At 43.8% G+C, this 26,241-nt stretch overlaps 1 protein-coding gene across 3 annotated transcripts in view; it reads right to left on the bottom strand.

Annotated features, from left to right (window-relative positions):
- The window catches only part of LOC106583948 (potassium voltage-gated channel subfamily C member 1), a 126,908-nt gene that overhangs the window by 21,174 nt on the left and 79,493 nt on the right, over positions 1–26,241 (bottom strand). For 2 of the 3 annotated variants that reach the window (XM_014168651.2, XM_014168655.2), the window contains exon 3: positions 19,891–20,094. In XM_014168651.2, the coding sequence (XP_014024126.1) occupies positions 19,891–20,094 (204 nt within the window). Of the gene's footprint in view, positions 1–16,739; positions 17,013–19,890; positions 20,095–26,241 lie in introns of those variants that run through there. The other variant, XM_045705883.1, reaches the window with a different exon arrangement.

The raw sequence follows: 26,241 nt of genomic DNA, 5'->3' as shown, positions 1-26,241 counted from the left end.
CACTGATTTCGCCGCGATTCCGGTGCTTTCTTCGATTCCAAGACGCTTTCAAACATCGACCTCTACTGGACACTGTACTTACAAATATAGTAACGATTTTGTACAAATATTTTAATCTGACCAGTAGTTTAGCAGGTAGAGTAAGGAACTATGAAACATTCAGGGACGTGAGGGTATGAGGTCAAATCCTGTTGAAGGCACACTTTCTGCACTGTTGTTCAAATAATTTGTTTTATTTACTATAGTATAAGGTTCTATCTTCAGCATCCTAAATAACGCCATAGATTCAGATTATGAAAAATAGTCAACTTGACGGCAAAAAAGGGAAACATGATGACAGATACAAACCTGCTATTCCAACTGAGCATAGGAGTTTTGATGAAAACAGTGGAAAATACTTCCATCTGATAATCACACGCTGCTATTTATTGCTGACCAGGAGATGTCAACAATGTACATTGTGAACAGATAATGAAGCTCTGAGTAATGAACTGTTTTACGGCACAATTTGGTGAATGCGCTGAAGCCTTCAGAAGGCCTCAGTTTCCCATCACACCCCCTTAAACTGGTACAACACTTCAACTGGTGTTTGGCAAAACACACATATATACATTCCCCCACCTACATTTCAAAGTGAAGTGATGATTGTACCTTATATTAAAAAAATATTGGGTAGAAAAATGTACCATTATACTAGATTATCCATACATGTACCCTAAAAGGAACCAACCAATACCATGTGAGTTCCTATGTGTACCTCTGAAGGTACCTTATGTCTACCTTTGACCTTTTTGTACTCCAGGGAACAAGACTGTACTCTAACTGTACCCTAATTTTGAGTGTGGGGATATATGTTATTGGTAATAAAGATGCTCCTGGTGGAAATCCCCAAAGTATTTATGCACACTTTACATCAAGCACTGCTATTCTTTCATTGGTGTTGTCAGATAATCTGACAATTATTTACTTGGTTCTTGGCAACTTTTAGCAAAGTGCAGAAATGTATTCTTGCCTTTAATCTGTGGCCAATCTCTGTCATACCACAGACCTGGTGGGGTTAGCAGGACATTCAGGTCATTAACAACCAACAGGTTGTGAGTTCAAATCCAAAGTGAGGTATAGTCTCAAGTAACCAACATTCAGCAGCATACTGTCCTTTTACAGCATTAACACCTTACATTTGTCTGAAAAACTTCAGTAACCTGTTGTTTACCTTACTTTCACTACAACAAGTAGCCTGTACTGTACCGTAAAATGACAGGACTTTTTAACAGTGCATTTTATGGCATAAATGGAAAACATGGTAGTTCTTCACAACCATCACAGCAGCAGAGAACACTTCCTGATATGCAAAAGTGTTACAAAAAAAGTGTTTTGCATGTACATTGATTGATTAATTAATCTATTTATCTTATACTACATCTTTTTCTCAGCTAATCAAATCTGTTATTTGGATTTATTGCTCCCGTTACTGAAATGGTTGTTCCAGTTTAGATGGTTTAGGTAGTAGTCTCATTAATACATTTTTCTAACCATGGCAGTTGTGCTGAATGCAGATTTTGAGTGAGTGAGTGAATGAATGAAAGGTCCAATTATTGGATATCCCTACTCAGTCTGGATTCCAATAGGAATAAGAAATCCCTTTTCAAGCCAGCATAATGTGACTTGATGCTGGTTTTGCAGGTGACCAGCTTATGTTGGTCATCAGTGTCAAAAACACAGCGAAGTCTGGTCGCCGGCATAAACACAACGAAGGCTGGTCACTGGTGAAAACACAACAAAGACTGGTCACCAGAGAAAATGCAACAAAGGCGGGTCACCAGAGAAAACACAATGAAGGCTGGTCACCAGAGAAAACGCAACGAAGGCTGGTCTATGCTGTTTTTCTTCAGCAGGTAGTGCGGTTTCTTTCAATATCTGTAGTTGATTAAATGTGGGCCATAGTCGCCAACAGCACAGGGAGAGGTTGTAGGCTCCCATCCCTCTCCTCACACTGACACAAACCAACAAACAAAATGAGAGACAAAACATGGCTCATCACAAACAAATCAAAATCTGAAAAGAACACAAAACAAAATAATACAACGCTGAATTACTATCACAACTACAAAGTATTAATATCATTACTATACTTCCAGATTAGTTGGGCCTGTGTCTGGAATTTAAAACTTAGACCTAGAACTTAGAATACCACACTGAGGGGCAGATTTGGGGTTGGGGAGCACTGGGCTAACGTTGTCGTGGCCGGATTAGTTTGTTTAACGCCAGGTTCTTACATTAATGCATTGCCTATAGGAGCCACTCAGTCATGGGCTGGTGCTGTGAACAGGAGGTATGCTGGGTAATACTGCCTGGATAGTACGCTACAGCTATGCGACAGATCTGGGTCATCGTGTTCTTCACAACCTGACCACTCCTCTTTGGCAGAGCGGGTGTGATGAGAGAGTGTGTGTGTGTGTGTGTGTGTGTGTGTGTGTGTGTGTGTGTGTGTGTGTGTGTGTGTGTGTGTGTGTGTTAATGGATTGTGTGCCTGTTTGAGGGTACAGGAATTTCCAGGATTCTTTCAAACTTGAGCATGTACTGAGCATGTACTGTTAATGTCTAAATGGATGATGTGTAAATATATGTGCATGTGTCTGCTCTCTAAATACAATATATTTATGCTTTAGCATGCATTACTGTTTTCATATCTTTACACATGCATCTGACTAGCATCACTTTCGGTGTAGGGTACAGTACACGCATCATTATTCTAAGGTACAGTGCATGGCTGTGTAGGATAACCTCCTGTGTTGGTCTCTCTATTCAAACTCTTTGTGTTTGAGACGTCGACCCTTGTAACAGCCCACATCAATCCCAGCCCTGCAACTCTTAGCTGATTAGGAAGAGCGTGCGTGCGTGCGTGCGTGCGTGCGTGCGTGTGCGTGTGTGTGAGATCGATATCTCCCAAACAGAGATCGTGTCCTACAGTAATGACATGTTTGTTTTCAGGCTTTAAAGAAGCTTCGCTTAGCTCAGCTCGCTGAGACCAGGACAGGACAGGGACCGGGACGAAGGCCCTGCTCAGGAGAGGTTGAGGTGGGAAAGAACAATGTGGTAACCATGAGTAACGGTTGGTAACCGTTGGACGGATTCCAGGCATACCTAGCGTAATGATTCATTTGTGGAATTGTAATGTCATGAAACAGGACTGGGAGGTTTTCCTTGGTCAGGTCACAGGGTTGGGAAAAACTCTGGGCCCTCATTATATAACTCTGAAATAGAACCTTGGGTTTTTCTTGGTCGGATCAGGTGGTCTGGACAAAACTCCCGGCCCTATATAATGACTTAGAACTAGGCTATGTGTAAATACAATAGATAGATAGGCGAATATGTGGTTGGTAGTGACAGTTTGATTGGCTAATGGCTATTGGCCGTACTGTTCATCTAACGTTACCCAGATCACCTCCCTCACAGCATCCAACACACCATGCAACATGCACCTTACAACTAGGAGGTGACAGAGAGAAAGAGACTGAGAGAGAGAGATAGAAGTACAAGCAAAAATAGTTCATTAAATTATCACAAAAAATGTCAAACCATCACTATCAACAAAGAGAGCAAAATAATAATATAATAATTATAACAAATTAGCCAATAAACGGTACAAATATGATCTCTTTTTGAATAATCTACTCGTTTTTTTTATTGACTTTATCAGGAACTCCTATTGTTTGACTAGCACTCGGGAGAACTTAACTGTTTCATAGCTTAATTTTTGACACAAATGCATACTGTATTCTCACACACACACTCGAACGCACGCACGCACGCACACACACACACACACACACACACACACACACACACACACACACACACACACACACACACACACACACACACACACACACACACACACACACACACACACACACACACACACACACACACACACACACACACACACACCCAATAAAACAAGATGAGTTAAAACTGGCCTGCTAGTATGTGATCTATATGCATTGCCAAAGATTTCTTGCTGTAAAACATGCATTGTGCATCACTATCAAAGATTATCAATGCGATTAGATCTCAAGAGTATAAAAAAATCTACTTGAATTCACTTTTAGATTTGTAAAAGCTAATGGATGTAATTCTACTCCATCCTTGCATTACATCCTTACATTTATCAGGTTGAACACATTCACACATTCACCAATCTACATGGCTTTACGGCAAAGCCTGGTTGTTTAATGCAGCAGAATGAAGCACTGTTCCTGCCAAAGCCGTGACATACCAGCTTGTTCCTCCTATACCCTTTTCACACTACCGAGCCAAACAGAGCCGAGTCCAACCAAGCTGTACTGCGCTGGCCTGGTTAGTGATTATGCATCCACTACAGTTGCTGGAACTCTGCTGGAATGGACAATGTGAAAAAAAGATATCTGAGCCAGCGCTTCATGGTTCGGGTCAGCTTGATAGTGTGAAGATAGTATTACAGAGGAGGAGGGCAAGAAGCTAGTCGGTTGTACGTACCTCAGGTCAAACTTTAGTTATGCTACGCAGGTGTAATGACTGGGGATGTCCTGGGGATGGGATGGAACGGAACATGGAAGTTAGTCTGAGAGGGGGAGGGAGGGGAGGGGGGAGAAAGAGGGGAGTGAGGGAGGAAAACAAGGGGGTACAAGGGGACAAATATTTCCCCCAGCGCAAATCTACATGTAGATAAGGTTTCCAATATCAGAGTTGTTATATACTTTGTTATGGCAGCCATTTTGTATTATATCTAGTGTTTGGATCGTTGGTAGGTGATGTAAATAAATATGCATGCTCAGGTAGTTGATGTCAGATACTGTATAGGCTATATACACCAGTATTGTGCAGTAGATACCTTTGTAGCAATAGAGTTCAATAATATGTGTGCTGTAGAATTACTGTAATACAACTGTAGTATCACTGTAGTATTAGTGTAGTATCACTGTAATACAACTGTACTATCACTAAAGTAGTATTACTGTAGTATCACTGTAGTATTGTTACAATAACACTGTAGTATCGTATCACTGTGGTATTAGTGTAGTATCACTGTAGTATTATTGTGGTATCACTGTAGTATCTATCACTGTAGATTCACTGTGGCATTAAATACAAGCAGCTTAAATACATGCATATACAGTTGAAGTTGGAAGTTTACATACACTTAGGTTGGAGTCATTAAAACTCGTTTTTCAACCACTCCACAAATTTCTTGTTAACAAACTATAGCTGTGGCAAGTCGGTTAGGACATCTACTTTGTTCATGACACAAGTAATCTTTCCAATTGTTTACAGACAGATTATTTCACTTATAATTCACTGTATCACAATTCCAGTGGGTCAGAAGTTTACATACACTATGTTGACTGTGCCTTTAAACAGCTTGGAAAATTCCAGAAAATGATGTCATGGCTTTAGAAGCTTCTGATAGGCTAATTGACATCATTTGAGTCAATTGGAGGTGTACCTGTGGATGTATTTCAAGGTCTGGTTTCCAACTCAGTGCCTCTTTGCTTGACATCATGGGAAAATCAAAAGAAATCAGGCAAGACATAAGAAAAACATTGTAGACCTCCACAAGTCCGGTTCATCCTTGAGAGCAATTTCCAAACACCTAAAGGTACCACGTTCATCTGTACAAACAATAGTACGCAAGTATAAACACCATGGGACTACGCAGCCGTCATACCGCTCAGGAAGGAGACGCGTTCTGTCTCCTAGAGATGAACGTACTTTGGTGTGAAAAGTGCAAATCAATCCCAGAACAACAGCAAAGGACCTTGTGAAGATGCTGGAGGAAACAGGTACAAAAGTATCTATATCCACAGTAAAACGAGTCCTATATCGACATAACCTGAAAGGCCGCTCATAAAGGAAGAAGCCACTGCTCCAAAATCGCCATAAATAATGCAAGACTACGGTTTGCAACTGCACATGGGGACAAAGATCGTACTTTTAGGAGAAATGTCCTCTGGTCTGATAAAACAGAATTAGAACTGTTTGGCCATAATGACCATCGTTATGTTTGGAGGAAAAAGGGGGAGGCTTGCAAGCCGAAGAACACCATCCCATCCGTGAAGCACGGAGGTGGCAGCATCATGTTGAGGGGGTGCTTTGCTGCAGGAGGGACTGGTGCACTTCACAAAATAGATTGCATCATGAGGTAGGAAAATAATGTGGATATATTGAAGCAACATCTCAAGATATCAGTCAGGAAGTTAAAGCTTGGTCGCAAATGGGTCTTCCAAATGGACAATGACCCCAAGCATACTTCCAAAGTTGTGGCAAAATGGCTTATCGACAACAAAGTCAAGTTATTGGAGTAGCCATCACAAAGCCCTGACCTCAATCCTATAGAACATTTGTGGGCAGAACTGAAAAAAGCGTGTGCGAGCAAGGAGGCCTGCAAACCTGACTCAGTTACACCAGCTCTGTCAGGAGGAATGGTCCAAAATTCACCCAACTTATTGTGGGAAGCTTGTGGAAGGCTACCTGAAACGTTTGACCCAAGTTAAGCAATTTAAAGGCAATGCTACCAAATACTAATTGAGTGTATGTAAACTTCTGACCCACTGGGAATGTGATGAAAGAAATAAAAGCTGAAATAAATCATTATCGGTACTATTATTCTGACATTTCACATTCTTAAAATAAAGTGGTGATCCTAACTGACCTAAGACAGGGAATTTTTACTAGGATTAAATGTCAGGAATTGTGAAAAACTGAGTTTAAATGTATTTGGCTAAAGTGTATGTAAACTTCCGATTTCAACTGTACTATACATGGTTTTAAACTGCCAAAGTATAGTACATTTTAATTTATAGATTTAATTTGCATAAATGTTTCTTATTACTTTCCCACTTTTTTAGTATTATATATAAATTATGATATATTTGCATTGGCTGATTATTGTTATTTCACATTACGAAACAACATGTAGATTTGTAATCGCCCGAGGCAATATTTGAAACACATTTTTCACATTTATGGATGATGACAGACAACAACACAATTGACACAGTAACCATACATACAGTAGAACATCTGTATGTATCAGACATAGCATGGCAAACAGAACCACGTTTTAACACACAAACACCATATCCCCAAAGAACATTGAGTTGATTCATAGGAAACCACACTGGGGCCTAGATGGCCAGCTCTCTGCTATGTCACATGGACACATATATGAACACACATGCTGAACACACATTACTTACGATGGGGAGAGTGAGAGGGGCGCTATAGATGAATGAACCTACTACATCTCCTCCTGAAGAATCTAATCATACTGTTCTTTTCCTCATGCATATTGCATGTACCTTGATAGTGGCCCATGACGGAGAGAGAGAGAGAGAAAAAGAGAGAAAGAAAGAGATGAGAGAGAGCGAGAGAGAGAGAGAGAATGGGGCGGAAAAGAAAGAGCGAGAAAGATGAGGGAGGGCAGAAAAGAGAGATTGAAGGAGAAAGAGAGAGGGGGGAAAGGGTGGAAGAGAGAGAGAGAGAGAGAGAGAGAGAGAGAGAGAGAGGGGAAAATAGTAAAATGGAGAGAAAGAGAGAGGGGGAGGGACAGGACAGAAAGAGAAAGAGAAATATTCCATGAGGTGAAAAGGGTTAGTTCAGTATTATGGTAATATTCGACGCAATCACATCTAAGAAACAGGAAACAGTTTGTTGTACTGACACTGCTACAATGAACATAACCCTTAGATGTATGTTACACATATATGTTCTGTATATACAGAGGATAACCAGAGTATATACAGTAGAAATGATTCCATGTTGGCGTCAATGACCGAGACATGACAATAAATAACACACACACACACACACACACACACACACACACACACACACACACACACACACACACACACACACACACACACACACCCTCCAGGTCTCACTGTCACCTGCAGTATAGCCCAGTCTATTTGTTGACATAATGCAGACTCTATGTCACTGTCACATGTGATCTGTTTACCGTCTGCCCTGGTTGTCTCCCCCTGTCTGGTACAGCCCCCCCCCCCGCCCCACCCGAGCCTTCACTCACCTCCAGCACACAAGCACTGTTGGGGCGAGTGACTCTGAACTTACAATGGCTAGCCCCATGTTGTTATATATATATTTTTTAATTATTGTACATTTTGCTATTTGCCTCAAGACTCCTGCATGCATTGTTGACTACGAACAATGTTTGTTCCCACACTCGGGACTCTTACTCCCTATTAGTTACACATCCCATTCGAACCACCTCTCGCCGGCTTTGTATTCATGTTACCTGATGAAATTGCTGTACAATATGATCTTGTAGCCATCTGATGCACATTCAGATGTCATAAATCAGCACTGAGGAGCTCTCCCTGTCCTATGCTGTGCCTTGATTGTATTACTGTTGATGATATCTGGAAATGTGCATGTACACTCTGGCCCATCTACTGTTGCTAGCCCTAATTCTGACTTGTGCTCTGATATCTGCTTCACTGATTTCTGCTACCGTGTAGGGTTTTCTACACGTTAACACTAGAAGCTTATTACCTAAAATTGATCAATTGAAAGTGTGGGATCAAAGCTCCAATCCAGATGTGTTGGTCATTACTGAGACATGGCTAAGGAAGAGTGTTTTGAATACTGATGTTAATCTTTCTGGTTATAACCTTTTTCGGCAAGACAGATCTTCCAAAGGTGGGGGAGTGGCAATCTTTACCAAGGATCACCTTCAGTGCTCGATTGTCTCTACCAAGTCTGTCCCCAAACAATTTGATTTGCTGGTTTTAAGTATTAAACTTTCAAATAGCTCTTTGTTGACTGTTGCTGGGTGCTATCGTCCTCCATCAGCACCGGCCTGTACCCTAAGCTCTCTCCTGGCCCCTTATACTAAGTCTGAATTTGTCCTGCTAGGTGACCTAAACTGGGACATGTTTAAACCACCTGACCAAGTCCTAAATCAATTGGATTCCCTAAATCATTCTCAGATTATTACCAATCTCACAAGGTATGACTCCAAACACCCAGAAAAGACTACTCTTCTTGATGTTATCCTCACAAATAATACTGACAGGCATCAGTCTGGTGTTTTCTGTAATACTTTAGTGATCACTGTTTTACAGCCTGAGTTCACAATGGCTGCTCAGTGAAACAACCTGTCCTGATTTGTCATAGACGTTTGCTAAAAATCTTTTATGAGAAAGCCTTCCTTCATGAACTGGCCTCTGTAAAATGGTATAGAATCAGCTTGATCCCCTCTGTCGAAGACGCTTGGACCTTCTTTTTTAAATATTTTCTGGAGTATTATTAACAAACACCCCCCATAAAAAAAATGAGAGTTCAAAAAAGGTTCAGCCCCTGGTTCGACCGTGATCTTGCAGAGTTACTCCACCTCAAGAATTGCATTTGGCGAAAGGCTCGGCACACGCATACTCAGGCTGACTGGCTCTCATTCAGGCAAATGAGAAATAAGTGCACTCAGGCTATCTGGAAGGCCAAAGTTAGTTACTTTCAGGAGCAGTTCTCTCTCTGTGGGTCTAACCCCAATAAATTCTGGAAAACGGTTAAATACCTGGAGAATAAACCCTCCTCACAGCTGCCCATGTCCCTTAAAGTTGATGATGTGGTTGTTACTGACAAGAAGCACATGGCTGAGCTCTTTAATCACAACTTCATTAAGTCAGGATTCCTATCTGACTCATCGCCAAGCCTATCTCCAACCTTTTTAACCTGTCTCTCCTTTCTGGGGAGGTTCCCATTGCTTGGAAGGCAGCCACGGTCCATTCATTATTTAAAGGGGGAGATCAAGCTGATCCTAACTGTTATAGTCCTATTTCTATTTTGTCCTGTTTATCAAAAGTGTTGGAAAAACTTGTCAATAATAAACTGACTGGCTTTCCTGCTGTATATGGTATTCTCTCTGGTATGCAATCTGGTTTCCGCTCAGGTTATGGATCTGTCACTGCAACCTTAAAGGTCGTCAATGATGTCACCATTGCCCTTGATCCTAAACAATGTTGTGCTGCTATTTTTATTGACTTGGCCAAAGCTTTTGATACGGTAGACCATTCCATTCTTGTGGGCCGGCTAAGGAGTATTGGTGTCTCTGAGGGGTCTTTGGCCTGGTTTGCTAACTACCTCTCTCAAAGAGTGCAGTGTATAAAGTCAGAAAATCTGCTGTCTCAGCCACTGCCTGTCATCAAGGGAGTACACCAAGGCTCGATCCTAGGCCCCACGCTCTTCTCAAATTTACATCAACAACATAACTCGGGCAGTAGAAAGCGCTCACATCCATTTATATGCAGATGATACAGTCTTATACTCAGCTGGCCCCTCTCCGGATTTTGTGTTAAATACTCTACAACAAAGATTTCTTAGTGTCCAACAAGCTTTCTCTACCCTTAACCTTGTTCTGAACACCTCCAAAACAAAGGTCATGTGGTTTGGTAAGAAGAATGCCCCTCTCCCCATAGGTGTGATTACTACCTCTGAGGGTTTAGAGCTTGAGGTAGTCACCTCATACAAGTACTTGAGAGTATGGCTAGATGGTACACTGTCCTTCTCTCAGCACATATCAAAGCTGCAGGCTAAAGTTAAATCTAGACTTGGTTTCCTCTATCGTAATCGCTCCTCTTTCACCCCAGCTGCCAAACTAACCCTGATTCAGATGACCATCTGATGACCACAAAGTGGCAAAGAGATAAAGAGGGAGAGGGAGAGTGAGAAGCAGAGAGAGAAATAGGGAGAGGGGAAGAGTGAGAGAGAACACCATTGTGGAACGTCATCTCCTTCTGTCCATCAATGATTCCGAGTGCAGCACAGAGAGAGCAGCAGCCTAATGGCGGTGGTGCTTTGTGTCCATGGGGGGAAATCAATGGAGAAGAGATCAACTGGAACAGTTCACATGAGAGAGATTAATTGAACGGACCACTAATTCTAAACAAACCCACTCCAGTCAAATATGGCACCCTATTCCCTATATAGTGCACTACTTTTAACCAGTGCACATTGAGGTAGTGAACTTCATAGGGAATAGGGTGCCATTTTGGAAGCACTCCTGGACTACTCCAGTGTTTTAAAAGCAGAGCCTGACAGACTGTAAGTGCCACTCAAGCTGCTCTCAGGGGAACACTTTGGTCCTGGATCAGCTCTTACAGGACAAAGGTTCTCTGCTCCACTAGGAATCCTTAGGGAGGAGATTCACCCTGGTCCCGGATCAGCTCTTACAGGACAAAGCCACTCTGCTCCAATAAGAGTCCTGAGGGCTGATGCTGCACTGCTGTCTGCTTTAGGGTTAATAGGGATAGGATTTGATGAGGTCTTTCGCAAAATAATACATTCTAATTAATAGTACATGATGAGAATAAAAAGCAAAATACTAAAATGATAAACAAACACTGTAGAATAAATAATAATAATAATACAACTTGAACTCAGTGCATCGTGGGAGCATGGTTTGATGACTACATTTAGTATTATCAGATTTGATTACTTACTAGTACAACATATTTACATATTATTAAAGTGAAATTAATAATCTAACCCAGAATGCTTTGCACAAAAGTCCCAGAATGCTCTCTTCCACTGTTTCCTTGGCAAGAGAGAGAGTGTGAAAGGAAAAGAGGAGGAGCGGTAAAGATGAAGAAGGAAAGGAGGTGAAAAATAAAATAAAACTCATAAGTAAGAAAACCCCACAGTACATTACAGACAAGAAAATAATAACCACCAATAAACAAATTATACACACATCATTGTACATAAAACACAACACAATATCCACACACACCCTCAAACACACCAATTACACTATTACACTATAGAATATTTATCAGAGGAAAGTATTAAAGAGAGAGGGAGAGAAAGGCTGCTTCCCAATATGTCCTTTCTTCTGAAGTGTACGCTTGTGCTTCCCCCAGCGCATTTGAAAAGCATTGGATTTGTGTAACCATTGGATTTGCTCTAGACAGAGTTTCCACCATATGTTTGAGGCATACCAATCTTTTTCTTTTAAATCTATGAGGGGGAGTGAACAAGTGCACACTTCAGGAGTCAGGACAGATATTGGGATGCAGGGTATAGACGTAAGGAGCCAAAGCCTCCAAGCTTTAACTTCTCCTGACCTCTGCACTTTAGCATTTGTCAACAGAGGTCAAAGCTGCACGTGTTATAAAATAAACCACAATAAAATAAAGCTATTAACCAGCAGAACCACTCTGGGCACAGAAACAAAGGAGAAGCGCCAGAAGGAGGAGGAGGAGGAGGACGAAGGGGAAGAAGGGGAGGTTTAAAGCACTATATCCCACTTTAAAAGCGGAAGGCCGGCAGCCATTTTGGGGCACCTTTGGAGGATGTCTTTTTTTGCTTTTAGAGTGTGGATGAAGCTGCTATTATTATTATTACAGGGCCATCAGGGGCTGTGGCTCAACACACTAACCACCACTAACACCAGTCAGCTAGTCACCACAGACCGTACGGCTACTACCGTCACTTATCTAGCACTGCACGTAGCAGTGTGTCTGTCTTATGGTTGGTCTGTCTGTCTGTCTGTCTGTCTGTCTGTCTGTCTGTCTGTCTGTCTGTCTGTCTGTCTGTCTGTCTGTCTGTCTGTCTGTCTGTCTGTCTGTCTGTCTGTCTGTCTGTCTGTCTGTCTGTCTGCTTGTAAATCAGTCTGTCTGCCAGTCTGTCTGCCAGTCTGTCTGCCAGTCTGTCTGCCAGTCTGTCTGCCAGTCTGTTGCCCAGTCTGTCTGCCAGTCTGTTGCCCAGTCTGTCTGCCAGTCTGTTTGTAACACTGTGTGTGTGGAGGGGTGCCCTATACACCTGCCCAGTGCCGGTAAGCAGTTCATTCCCAAAGTGTGTACAGTATCTAGACTAGACCTATACGTTTTGATCTAGCCTGGCCTTAGTGCTCTCCCACTAAAAGACTGAAGCACACCTTAAAAGCACTAGACTCGTGAACAGTGTTTCAGCACAGCCAAATGCATCCCCCACTCCAGCCACTAACATTCATAGATCTACTGCCTTATAGACTACGATAGCTTGTCAGCTTGAGTCAATGCCACTCATATAGGGACATTTGTGGTGGTTGGGGATTAGGGAGCAGGCATAAGATCTGATCCAGAGTCAGTCTTGGTTTAGGGTTGTAAAGGAGAATGGAGAGGATTTAGGTCCAACGGACTGACTCTGGACTAGCACATAGGGCCTGGGCACCCTCCTGGTACTGTGATGAAACAATGTTCTGGTCACCTCTGAGTGGAGGGCAATTCCAGAAAAGAGAGAGAAGTAACCAGCTTTCACTTCAAGAAATGAACCAGTACACACCAGTGGCCTTTACTCTGCTACCAGTTTATATAGACACAAACATGTTAACGCTGATTTGGTTCAATCATCTGGTTTTAAATGAGTCACCGTTTTTTTCTCTCAGAATTCTCCAATTTGTGTATGGATTATACAGTATCTTGGATTTGTGTATTGTTTGTGTGACTGTTTGTACACTGCTAAACATGGCAGTTGTACTGCCGTCTCTGAGTAAGGCGAGAGGAGACACCAGAGTAAAGAGCCACAGGAGTGAGAAGAGGACACGGCAACACAAAACAAAAACAAAGGGAGCAAAAAGGAAAACACAGGACACACCACGGACGGACGGAGGGAGGGACAAGAGACTGGGGAGAGGACAGTGACAGACAGACAGACAGACAAGTGTAACACAGAGCAACAAGAGCCGACATACAAACGCATGACACGACACAACCTGAGGAGGGAGACAACAACAACAACAGACAAGTCAGAAGACATGGGCCCCCCCCCCCCTCACAACCCCACCCTCCTCTCCACGGTGGTCCTAACACACATACACACAAACGCACACATCGCAGAGAACAGAGGGCTAGCATCGCAGCCGACACACACACACACACAGATATACACGCAGACGCACACACATTTGCACGCACACAGCGCTAACCGATGGACAGAGGGACATCCACAGCCAAACACATGTACCGTAGCTCATTCACACCCACACACTCCCGATCAGAATCTTATGTTATGTTGGTAGCGTTTGCGTATTGGCTTAATTGATCAAATGGGTCTTGAAGGGCTCAATTTATGGTGTGTAGCAGGGCTCTAAGACGGGGAGTCGAGGGGTAGGCTACAAGTACATGTGGTGAGAAATCCTGTGTGTTGTGTGTGTGTGTGTGGAGGAGTAGAGTTCCGAGAGGGTGAATTCGAGTGGAGGCCTGGGCTGAGATCGCAGACGAGGTCTCTGGGAAGGACAGAAGGAAGGCTGGAGGGAGGAGATGAGGAGGGGGAGGTGGGGGTGGCCATCATATCGCTCACATCACATTACATAACGCCATTTAGCCTCCCATTGCACAATTAAGCCCGGCTCCTCTCTTTCTTCCTCTATTGGATCCAATGAGTCATGTAGGTCTAATCGGACCCATTCGCTCAGGGCACATTCTCTCACCCCTCAGTGGAAAACGGTTGTGGCGTTTTGGTGGTGAGAGAGAGAGAAGAAAAGGTTGAGTAAGAGAGAGAGGAGAGGAGAGGGAGAGAGAGAGAGAGAGAGAGAGAGAGAGAGAGAGAGAGAGAGAGAGAATAGAGAGTGGGGGGAGAGAGAGACAGAGAGGACTACACTGGTCTGCAGGAACTGAGAGGGGGTTTGGGGTCATCTGGAGGGCACAAAAGGAGGTTAAAGGTTGTGCGTCTGTCTGTGTGTGTAATGTAAGGTTAAGTGAAGAAGTTGAACTGAATGAAATTGACCAAAGGCTAAGCCATAGTTGGGGTCGAGCTGCGTTAAATGTGGGGAGATGTAAACACATACATTTCCAAACATACACTGATGTACAGTGCCCTCCTGAGTGATTGTCACCCAAGGTAAATATGAAGAAAAAAGGCTGTGAAAAAATGTCATTGTTGTTTAACAGCTTGATTTTACACTCAAAATATCATATGAATCTGACCTGTAATTGAGTAAAAAAATAAAACATTAAAAAAAAAATAAGAAAAATTAATCAAGAAATAATTATTTTATTCAAAAACATGCGTGTCAAAATTATTGGCACCCCTAGAAATTCTTAGCAACAAAATCGAATTAATGTACTGTATATTCCGATTAAGATATTACTTTTTAAAGTTCATCTGACTCTTTGGGAACTCTTAAGTGGTCCAGTCATGACTTCCTATTTCACTGGGGTATAAATATGAGGTGACACACAAGCTAAACTCCCTTAGTCATCCATCAACACGGGAAAGGCCAGAGAACACAAATGAAATGAGATTTTTTTTTTAAAGTTGTTGACCTTCACAAATCCGGCAATGGCTATAAAAAGATAGCTACAACCCTGATAATACACATTTCCACTATTAGGGCAATAATTAAGAAATGTAAAACAACTGGAGCAGTGATAATCCTGCCTGGAAGAGGATGGAAGAGGCAAAAAAATCTCCAAGGATCACAGTTGGAGAATTGCCGAAGTTAGTTACATCTTGGGGTCACCAACTCTCCAAAACTACAATTAGACGCCACCTCTATGCCAACAAGTTATTTGGAAGGGTTGCCGCCTCTGCTGCCACCAAACCACAAACGTAAGCGCCTGGAATTTGCTATATGTCATTGGAACTTTGATTGGAACCAGGTTCTGTGGTCTGATGAGAGTAAAATAGAGCTTTTTGGCATCAAACACCAGATGTGGGTTAGCTGTAAAAAGAGCCATGGTCATGCAGAAAGTAACCTAATCCCCATTGTGAATTATGGTGGTGGATCTGTGATGTTGTGGGGCTGTTTTACTTCCAAAGGCCCTGGGAACCTTGTTAGGATACATGGCATCATGGACTCCATCAAGCACCAGAATATTTTAGGCCAAAACCCGTCTGCCTCTACCAGGAGGCTAAAACTGGGTCGTCCGGCAGGACAACGATCCAAAGCATACCTCTGAATCCACACTAAAATGGTTCACTGACCGTAGAATCAAGCTTTTGCGACGGCCATCCCAGCCCCCTGACCTAAACCCTGTTGAAAACCTGTGGGGTGAGCTGAAGAGGAGAGCCCACAAGCGAGGACCGTGCACTCTTGAAGGATCTGGAGAGTTTCTGTATGGAGGAATGGTCTCAAATCCCTTCCTATGTGTTTTCCCAACTCATCAAACATTATAGGAGACGACTCAGAGCTGTTATCTTGGCAAAGGGAGGGTGCACAAAGTACTAAATGCAGGGGAGCCAATAATTGTGACATGCATGTTTATGAATAAAATATTTATTTATTGATGACCATTTGTTTTTCATTGAACAATTTTAACTCAATTAAAGGTTCGATTCATATGATATTTTGAGTGGAAGATCAAGCTAATAAACAACAATTAAATTTTTTCACAGCCTTTTTAAGTTCATACAGTATTTACCCAGGGTGCCAATAATTCAAGAGGGCACTGTATGCACACACACAAACATGCACACACGCACCTGCGCACGAACACACACTCACAAACACACATACGCAGACTCGCACCCGTGCACGAACACGCACACAAACACATACGCACACGCACACCAGCGCACGAACACACATACACACATACATTTACCCTCCCACCCTACACTTAGCACCATAATCTACCATGAAAATGCTGAATCAAACCTTAAAGCTTTACTGGAACAAGCAATTAACTGTCATGCATTCTTAAACATATAACCTTTCAAGAGTGTGTGTGTGTGTGTGGGGGGGGGGGGGCATGTTACTTCATGTGTGTGTGTGCTTTGCTGTGGTTTGTGTGTGCATGTGTGTGTGGATGCGTGGGCGTGCACACGCTTGACATGTTACTGTGTTACTGTGTGTTTGCTCACTGTGCTTTCAACCAAACTTCTGTATGTGTCTTTTGTGTTACCTCTGATTCGCTATGGTTTGATCCAGGAAGAGGCTGAGTTTGCATTGAGGTCCTGCTGTAGCAGAGGCCCCTCCGGCTTGAACCACTCCTCTCCTGGGGGGGATGCCGGGCTGGCCGCTGCAGCGTCTGGTGTTTTTTGTGAGGGGAGTGTTGGAGTGGGGTTTGTAGAGGAGTGTATTTGGGATCGGGGACGTCAAGGGCAGGCCGGGCGGGGGGTTAGTTTTAGGTTGAGGTTGAGGTGGCAGTTCAAAATGGCAGGTGGAAGGGGTTGGATTGTTGGAGGTAGAACCATGGGGATGTCAGGTGAAAGAGGAAGCAGGTGAGTGGTAAAGGTAAATAAAGAAGATGCCCAGTGAGAAAGCATGGAGAAATGGAGGGCAGGGGGAGAGGAGGGGAGAGGAGGATGAACGGATGGGTGGAGCAATAGCAAGCAGACAGGGTGTGGAGAGGAGAGAGAGACAAAGAGGAAGAAAGCATGACCAATAAATGAGAGCCAGAATGAGAGCCACGATATAGATAGATAGATAGATAGATAGATAGATAGATAGATAGATAGATAGATAGATAGATAGATAGATAGATAGATAGATAGATAGATAGATAGATAGATAGATAGATAGATAGATAGATAGATAGATAGATAGATAGATAGATACTACATGACCAAAAGTATGTGGACACCTACTCTTCGAACATATCATACCAACATTTATGGGCATTAATATGGAGTTGGTCCCACCTTTTCTGCTATAACAGCCTCCACTCTTCTGGGAAGGCTTTCCACTAGATGTTGGAACATTGTTGTGGGGACTTGCTTCCATTCAGCCACAAGAGCATTAGCGAAGTCGAGCACTGATGCTGGGCAATTAGGCCTGGCTCGCAGCCTGCGTTCCAATTCATCCCAAATGTGTTCGATGGGGTTGAGGTCAGGGCTCTGTGCAGGGCAGTCAAGTTCTTCTACACTGATCTCGACAAACCATTTCTTCATGGACCTCGCTTTGTGCAAAGGGACATTGTCATGCTGAAACAGGAAAGGGCCTTCCCCAAACTGTTGACACAAAGTTGGAAGCACAGAATCGTCTAGAATGTCATTGTATGCTGTAGCGTTAAGATTTCCCTTCACTGGAACGAAGCGGCCTAGGCCCAAACCATGAAAAACAGCCCCAGACCCTTATTCCTAAGCATATGGGCAGGTAGCGTTCTCTGCCAGAGAACGCGTTTCCACTGCTCCAGAGTCCAATGACGCCTAGCTTTACACAATTCCAGCCGACGCTTGGCATTGGCATGGTGATCTTAGGCCTGTGTGCGACTGCTCGGCTATGGAAACCCATTTCATGAAGCTCCCAACGAACAGTTCTTGTGCAGATGTTGCTTCCAGAAGCAGTTTGGAACTCCGTAGTGAGTGTTGCAACTGAGGACAGACTATTTTTATGTGCTATGCTCTTCAGCACTGTGCAGTCTCATTTTGTGAGCTTGTGTGGCCTACCACTTGCTCCTAGACGTTTCCACTGCACAATAACAGCACTTACAGTTGACCGGGCAACTCTAGCAGGGCAGATATTTGATGAACTGACTTGTTAGAAAGGTGGCATCCTTTGACTGTGCCACGTTGAAAGTCACTGAGCTCTTCATTAAGGCCATTCTACTGCCAATGTTTTGTCTATGGAGATTGCATGGCTGTGTGCTTGATTTTATACACCTGTCAGCAATGTGTGTGACTTAAATAGCCAAATCCACTCATTTGAAGGGGTGTCCACATACTTTTGTATATATAGTGTAGAGAGAGAGAGAGAGAGAGAGAGAGAGAGAGAGAGAGAGAGAGAGAGAGAGAGAGAGAGAGAGAGAGATAGAGATAGATTGACAGACAGCATGACTCCAGGCAGTAGAAGACAGATTGACAGCCAGATGCAATGTGACAGCTATTCAGTCAGCGATCGTACTGTACAGATCTCGTTTCAGAACAGGCTGTGAAAATGTGCATTAAAGCTGAAGAAAGAAAAAGCAGAGCTAAACCGGTGGGTTGAAATAGAGTACCTGTAAGTGCATGTATGTTGAAAAACGATATTATTAATAATATAATAATAACATATGCCATTTAGCAGATGTTTTTATCCAAAGTGACATACAGTCATGTGTGCATTAATTTTACGTATGGGTGGTTGAACCCACTATACCGGCGTTGCAAGCACCATGCTCAACCAACTGAGCTACAATGGATATGTACTGATATTGTATTGATATGTGCCAAACTCAGGCAATAATACCTATATGTTATTTTACACCTCCAGTGTCCAGAATGGCAATAGAAAGCACCACAGCACATTTACATTAGTAGATGTGGGGTGCCAATGTAACTGAATACAGCATGTGGGAACTGGTCCAACAAAATATCAATCCATTGATATTTCACTTATGCCATAATGTGTCATAACCCAGTTCATATAGGAATGTCTGGAGCGTGAGACAGCTCAAAACAGCCTGTGGATATTGTGGGCGGGGTCTGTGACTGTCAGTCAAAATGATTGGTTATGAGAGATATGAGAAGGGGTAGGGGTCAGGGGAGAGGAGAGGTGGTAGGGAAATACCTAGTGTTTCCGTAGTGTGTGTGTGTGTGTGTGTGTTTATGTATGTGTGAATTGGAAGTCAAATTCTTCCAAGAGCTGCACTTGATTACGTTTGCCTGGTACGATGGAGCCAATGGAATAGTTCCAAAAGCAAACAAAAAGCTGAATCAAACACACCTCAAATAACTGTTAAGTTTAATGAAAGTATTTGACCTAAGGTACTTGAACCAGCTCTGAAGTGTATAGTTCTCTACGTGTGTGTGTGTGTGTGTATATGTGTGTGTATGTGTACATGTGTGTATGGGAGTGTCATGAGCACACAGTGAGTGTTGAGCTGCTGAGTGTCGAGCTACTGAACCCTTGGGTATGGCGGAGCGCAGCCCCTGACTCTGACCCCGGCTCTGACCCCGGCCCTGACCCTGAGCCTGTCCTGGGCATACCTTTCCTCACGTTGCCGTCTGTAGCACGGAACTCTCCAGTACTGAGGAGGAAGCAGGCGCGGTCATGGGGATAGCGCTCACGGCTCCCGCCGGTGCCTAGACCCCCAGCAGCAGGACTCCTCTCCTCCCCAAGCACCATGTCTATGGTGGGGCAGTCCTCATTAGCCAGGGCTGCGTTGGCCGCATCGCCATTCTGCTTGGAATCTGGAGGGGAGAGGAGGAGGGGGAAGAAGAGGGGGGAGAGAGGGGAAGGAGGAGAAAGATAGGGGAGGGATGGGTCGGAGGGAGGGGGGAGAGGCATGTAAGAAAAGGTAAGGAGGGTCGACAGAGAAGGGTGAGGAGGTGGGAGAGAGGGGTGGAGGGAAGAAAGGGTAGGGAGGGACAAAGGGAGAAGTAGGGAAGAAGAAAGATAAGGTGGATGGGTGGGGTGTAAGGAATGGGGGAAGGAGAGGGGTGGGAGAGAGATAAAAGGAGAGGAAAATGGATGGAGAGGAGGAAGAGAGAAAATATGTGGAAGGCAGGAGCGATAAAGTGAAGAGGAGGGAGAAAGAGGAGAAGGGGAGGAGGAAGAATGTGTAAGAAGAGGGGGATACATGGAGAGGAGAGAAGGCAGATAAATAAATAAGTAGCAGGAAAAGGGGGGATGGGGAAAGGTATGACAACAAGATTAATTAGGTTTAAGGTGAGATAATAAGAACAAGGAAGTAGAGAAGCACAGGAATGAAGAAGGAGATATAGAGAAGGGTGATGTGTGGGGGAGGGGGAGGAAGATAAAGGGTGAAATGAATAGAAGACGGGATGAGATTGTTAAAAGCGAGAGTGCGGGTGTACATGGTGAAGACGGTGAGGCGAGAAGAAGGAAAGGAGGCAAAGAGGGGAGAGAAAAGAACATCAGTGTCCTTTGATAGCCCTGCTCGTCATGTGACCAAAACACTGCAGTGGAGGAGAGGAGGCAGGAGCCCAGCGTCTCCAGGTCCACACACACACACACACACACACACACACACACACACACACACACACGCACACACGCACACGCACACACTGAGCTGAGCATCATTACATTAACATATTACAAAAGAGAGAGAGACATTACAATTACACATTACAAAAGAGAGAGAGAGGGAGAGTGAGAGAAAGAGAAGAGAGAAGGGGGAGGGCGAGAAAGAGAGGGGGAACTGAGAGATACAACAGAGTGTAGATACTCACATACATGCGCACTCGTACAAACGCACGCACACACACACTCATGGTGAGATGCTGCGGGGTAACTTGTGCTTATAGCTTCCGACACAGCTGTCAAATCTAATTTGACTTGAGTTACTGCTCAACAATTTACAGAAATAACCCAGAGGGCCAAACCTCACAATGACACACAGAGAGACAGCGAGAGAGAGAAATTCAGTAAATAGCATATTACAGAGAGAGGGAAAGTGGTGAGAGAGGGAGAGAGGTGTGTGTGTGTATATGTGAGCGTGTATATGTGAGCGTACAGTATATGTCATTGAGCGAGCGTGTGTGTGTGAGCTTGCGTGCACACGTCTGTGAGCATGTGCGTGTAATATTCATATGTTTAAAAAAACGGAATTGTAATTGGATGCATTTTACCGCCGTACCGCCGTATGATTGGTTAATAAGAATTGTCCCCTTTTTTTCAATTTTTGCCAAAAGTGACATACACAAATCTAACTGCCTGTAGCTTAGGCCCTGAAGTAAGGATATGCATATTCTTGGTACCATTTGAAAGGAAATGTGTGGAAATGTGAAAGGAATGTAGGAGAATATAACACAATAGATCTGGTAAAAGATAATACAAAGAAAAAACCAACCGTTCTTTCGTATTTATTTTGGTACAATCATCTTTGAAATGCAAGAGAAAGGCCATAATGTATTATTCCAGCCCAGGTGCAATTTAGATTTTGGCCACTAGATGGCAGCAATGTACACTGCTAAAAAAAAATAAAGGGAACACTTAAACAACACAATGTAACTCCAAGTCAATCACACTTCTGTGAAATCAAACTGTCCACTTAGGAAGCAACACTGATTGACAATAAATTTCACATGCTGTTGTGCAAATGGAATAGACAACAGGTGGAAATTATAGACAATTAGCAAGATACCCCCAATAAAGGAGTGGTTCTGCAGGTGGGGACCACAGACCACTTCTCAGTTCCTATGCTTCCTGGCTGATGTTTTGGTCACTTTTGAATGCTGGCGGTGCTTTCACTCTAGTGGTAGCATGAGACGGAGTCTACAACCCACACAAGTGGCTCAGGTAGTGCAGCTCATCCAGGATGGCACATCAATGCGAGCTGTGGCAAGAAGGTTTGCTGTGTCTGTCAGCGTAGTGTCCAGAGCATGGAGGCGCTACCAGGAGACAGGCCAGTACATCAGGAGACGTGGAGGAGGCCGTAGGAGGGCAACAACCCAGCAGCAGGACCGCTACCTCCGCCTTTGTGCAAGGAGGAGCAGGAGAAGCACTGCCAGAGCCCTGCAAAATGACCTCCAGCAGGCCACAAATGTGCATGTTTCTGCTCAAACGGTCAGACACAGACTCCATGAGGGTGGTATGAGGGCCTGACGTCTACAGGTGGGGGTTGTGCTTACAGCCCAACACCAAGATTGGCAAATTCGCCACTGGCGCCCTGTGCTCTTCACAGATGAAAACAGGTTCACACTGAGCACGTGACAGACGTGACAGAGTCTGGAGACGCCGTGGAGAACGTTCTGCTGCCTGCAACATCCTCCAGCATGACCGGTTTGGCGGTGGGTCAGTCATGGTGTGGGGTGGCATTTCTTTGGGGGGCCGCACAGCCCTCCATGTGCTCGCCAGAGGTAGCCTGACTGCCATTAGGTACCGAGATGAGACCCTCAGACCCCTTGTGAGACCATATGCTGGTGCGGTTGGCATCGGGTTCCTCCTAATGCAAGACAATGCTAGACCTCATGTGGCTGGAGTGTGTCAGCAGTTCCTGCAAGAGGAAGGCATTGATGCTATGGACTGGCCCGCCCGTTCCCCAGACCTGAATTCAATTAAGCACATCTGGGACATCATGTCTCGCTCCATCCACCGACGCCACGTTGCACCACCGACTGTCCAGGAGTTGGCGGATGCTTTAGTCCAGGTCTGGGAGGAGATCCCTCAGGAGACCATCTGCCACCTCACCAGGAGCATGCCCAGGCATTGTAGGGAGGTCATACAGGCCACACACACTACTGAGCCTCATTTTGACTTGTTTTAAGGACATTACATCAAAGTTGGATCAGCCTGTAGTGTGGTTTTCCACTTTAATTTTGAGTGTGACTCCAAATCCAGACCTCCATGGGTTGATAAATTGGATTTCCATTGATTATTTTTGTGTGATTTTGTTGTCAGCACATTCAACTATGTAAAGAAAAAAGTATTTAATAAGATTATTTCTTTCATTCAGATCTAGGATGTGTTGTTTAAGTGTTCCCTTTATTTTTTTGAGCAGTATATGTGCAAAGTTTTTTGACTGATCCAATGAACCATTGCATTTCTGTTCAGAATTTTGTATCAAGACTGCCCAAATGTGCCCAATTTGTTTATTAATAACTTTTCATGTTCTAAACTGTGCACTCTCCTCAAACAATAGCATGATATTCTTTCACTGTAATAGCCACTGTAAAGTGGACAGTACAGTTAGATTAACAAGAATTTAACCTTTCTGCCAATATCAGATATGTCCTGGGAAACTTTCTTGTTACATACAACCTCATGCTAATCGCATTAGCCTACGTTAGCTCAACCGTTCCGCCAGGGACCCACCAATCCTGAAGAAGTTTTTAAGACCCCCCAGATGGTGAGGTCATGGTCAGTTGATCATGGTATGAGACACTTGAACATGCCAGTTATAGCTAGCTAATGAAGTGCTACGTTAAGAAATATCCTGTATTTTATTATTTTGTACAAAGTGTGCAAAACAAGACATGGTGTCAGAGTAAAAGGACTAAAATATGGATTTTTCTGGAGTTCCTTCACCTCGAATGGACTGGGAGTCTACAAACTTACCCGATGCATGGCGTAAGTACAAACAGCATGTGGAGCTAATGTTCGCGGGTCCTCTGAGGGAAAGAGGAGAAGAGGAAATGTTCAGCTACCCGGTCCTCTGGATCGGTAAAAAAGGGAGAGATATTTACAACACATGGACACTTACCGAGGCTGAATCAAAGGTACTGAAAACATACTACGATCGTTTTGAAGCATATGTTGTGCCAAAGACCAATACGATTTTCACTAGGTACAAATTCCATGAGAAAGTACAGGGAGTTAGCAAATCGTTTGAACAGTTTGTGACTGAGCTGTGTCTGCTTGTGAAAGGCTGTGATTATGCAAACCGCGAGTAAGATTACTCACCGTGAGTGAGAGAGAAACTTTTGAATATTGGGTCTGAGCTAACGCTGGACAAAGCTATTGACATAGCCAGATCTCACGACCCAGCACAGGTTCAGATGAAAACCATTTCGGGCGGCATCACGTGAACAAGCAGTGTACGCAGTCAGGCAGACATCAAAACACACCTCCAGTGCCCAGAGAGCGCGCCTCAGAACGAAGAGAGACATAACTCCAAAATAGAGCGACACAGACTCAAAATTCCCAAAACATGTGGATATTGTGGATACAAAGTGCATGACGAACAGGGAAATTGCCCAGCTAAAGGAAAACAGTGTACAAAATGTGGAAAATGGAATCACTTTGCAAAAGTGTGCTGAGCTTACCGTGGAAAAACAGTACACGCAGTGAGTGAACATAATGTCAATCAAAGAGTAAAATGCTGATGAACTGCTTATTGATTCAGTGACACAGAAAAATCTAATATCAGAGACAGAACAAGCCTTTGCTGACATTGAGATAGGAACACAAGGCACTGAGCTAAAGTTCAAACTAGACATTGGTGCACAAGTAAACATCATTCCTCTGAATAAGTACCGCAGCATGACATCTGAGTGCGAGCTACAGCTCATCAGGCGCAGACTGACTGGTTATGGTGGTGAACAGCTCCCAGTAAAAGGCACATGCCTTTCAAATGCAAATACGAGGAAAGTGACATGATGTTGGACTTTTACAGTGTTGAAACTCAAGCACCTGCAGTGCTAGGTCTTAAAGCATGTTTCAAGCTAGTTTTATCATTGACAGCACCAGTAGAGACAGAACATGTTTGCTGATGTTTTTACAGGATTAGGACTATTCCCAGGAGAATGTACCATTCACCTTGACCCAGACGCAACCCCTGTGGTCTACCCACCGAGAAAGATTCCCCTTGCTCTCCGCGCCCGTCTGAGGAAAGAGGTGTAGAGCATAGAGCAATCTGACATAGTCACCAAGGTTACAGAACCGACATTAGTGGTGGTGGAGAAACCACGCACAGGCAAGCTCAGAGTATGTCTCGACCCAAGAACAAGGCTATCAAATGCCCCCATTACCCTTTACTGACACTAGATGGAATCACACACAAGCTAGCGGGAGCACGCTTCTTCCGTGTCATGGACGCTAGATCAGGCTACTGGGCTATCAAGCTCACAGAAGAGTAATCTAAGCTAACAACATTCAACACAACATTTGGACGCTACAGGTTCCGTCGCCTGCATTTTGGGATTATCTCAGCCCAAGACGAGTTTCAGCGAAAGATCGACGAAGTCAGCCTCAAAACCTTAATGACTTGGAGAAGATCTGCAAAGAGGAGTGGGACAAAATCCCTCCTGAGATGTGTGCAAACCTGGTGGCCAACTACAAGAGACGTCTGACCTCTGTGATTGCCAACAAGGGTTTTGCCACCAAGTACTAAGTCATGTTTTGCAAAGGGGTCAAATTCTTATTTCCCTCATTAAAATGCAAATCAATTTATAACATTTTTGACATGCGTTTTTCTGGATTTTTTTGTTGTTATTCTGTCTCTCACTGTTCAAATAAACCTACCATTAAAATTATAGACTGATCATTTCTTTGTCAGTGGGCAAACGTACAAAATCAGAAGGGGATCAAATACTTTTTTCCCTCACTGTAGAGGACATTGTTGGTAAATGCCCCACATGTCTTGAACGACGCCCCTCAAACACCAAAGAGCCAATGTTATCTCACTGTATCCCAGACTGACCCTGGCAGGTCGTGGCAACCGATCTGTTCACCTGGAACAACGAGGACTACATTGTAACAGTGGACCACTACAGCAGACGCTTCAAACTCGACAAGCTTCACAGCACCACATATGCAGCTGTGATACACAAGCTGAAAGCTATTTTTTGCCAGGCATGGCATTGTAGAGACTTTAATATCTGACAACGGCCCCTGTTACAAATCCAAAGAGTTTTAATCCTTCACAAAAGCAT

Source organism: Salmo salar, chromosome ssa23 (assembly GCF_905237065.1).
Source record: "Salmo salar chromosome ssa23, Ssal_v3.1, whole genome shotgun sequence".
Classification (NCBI taxonomy): domain Eukaryota; kingdom Metazoa; phylum Chordata; class Actinopteri; order Salmoniformes; family Salmonidae; genus Salmo; species Salmo salar.
Note: the sequence above shows the minus strand (reverse complement) of the source record. Positions and strands in the feature narration are given on the sequence as shown.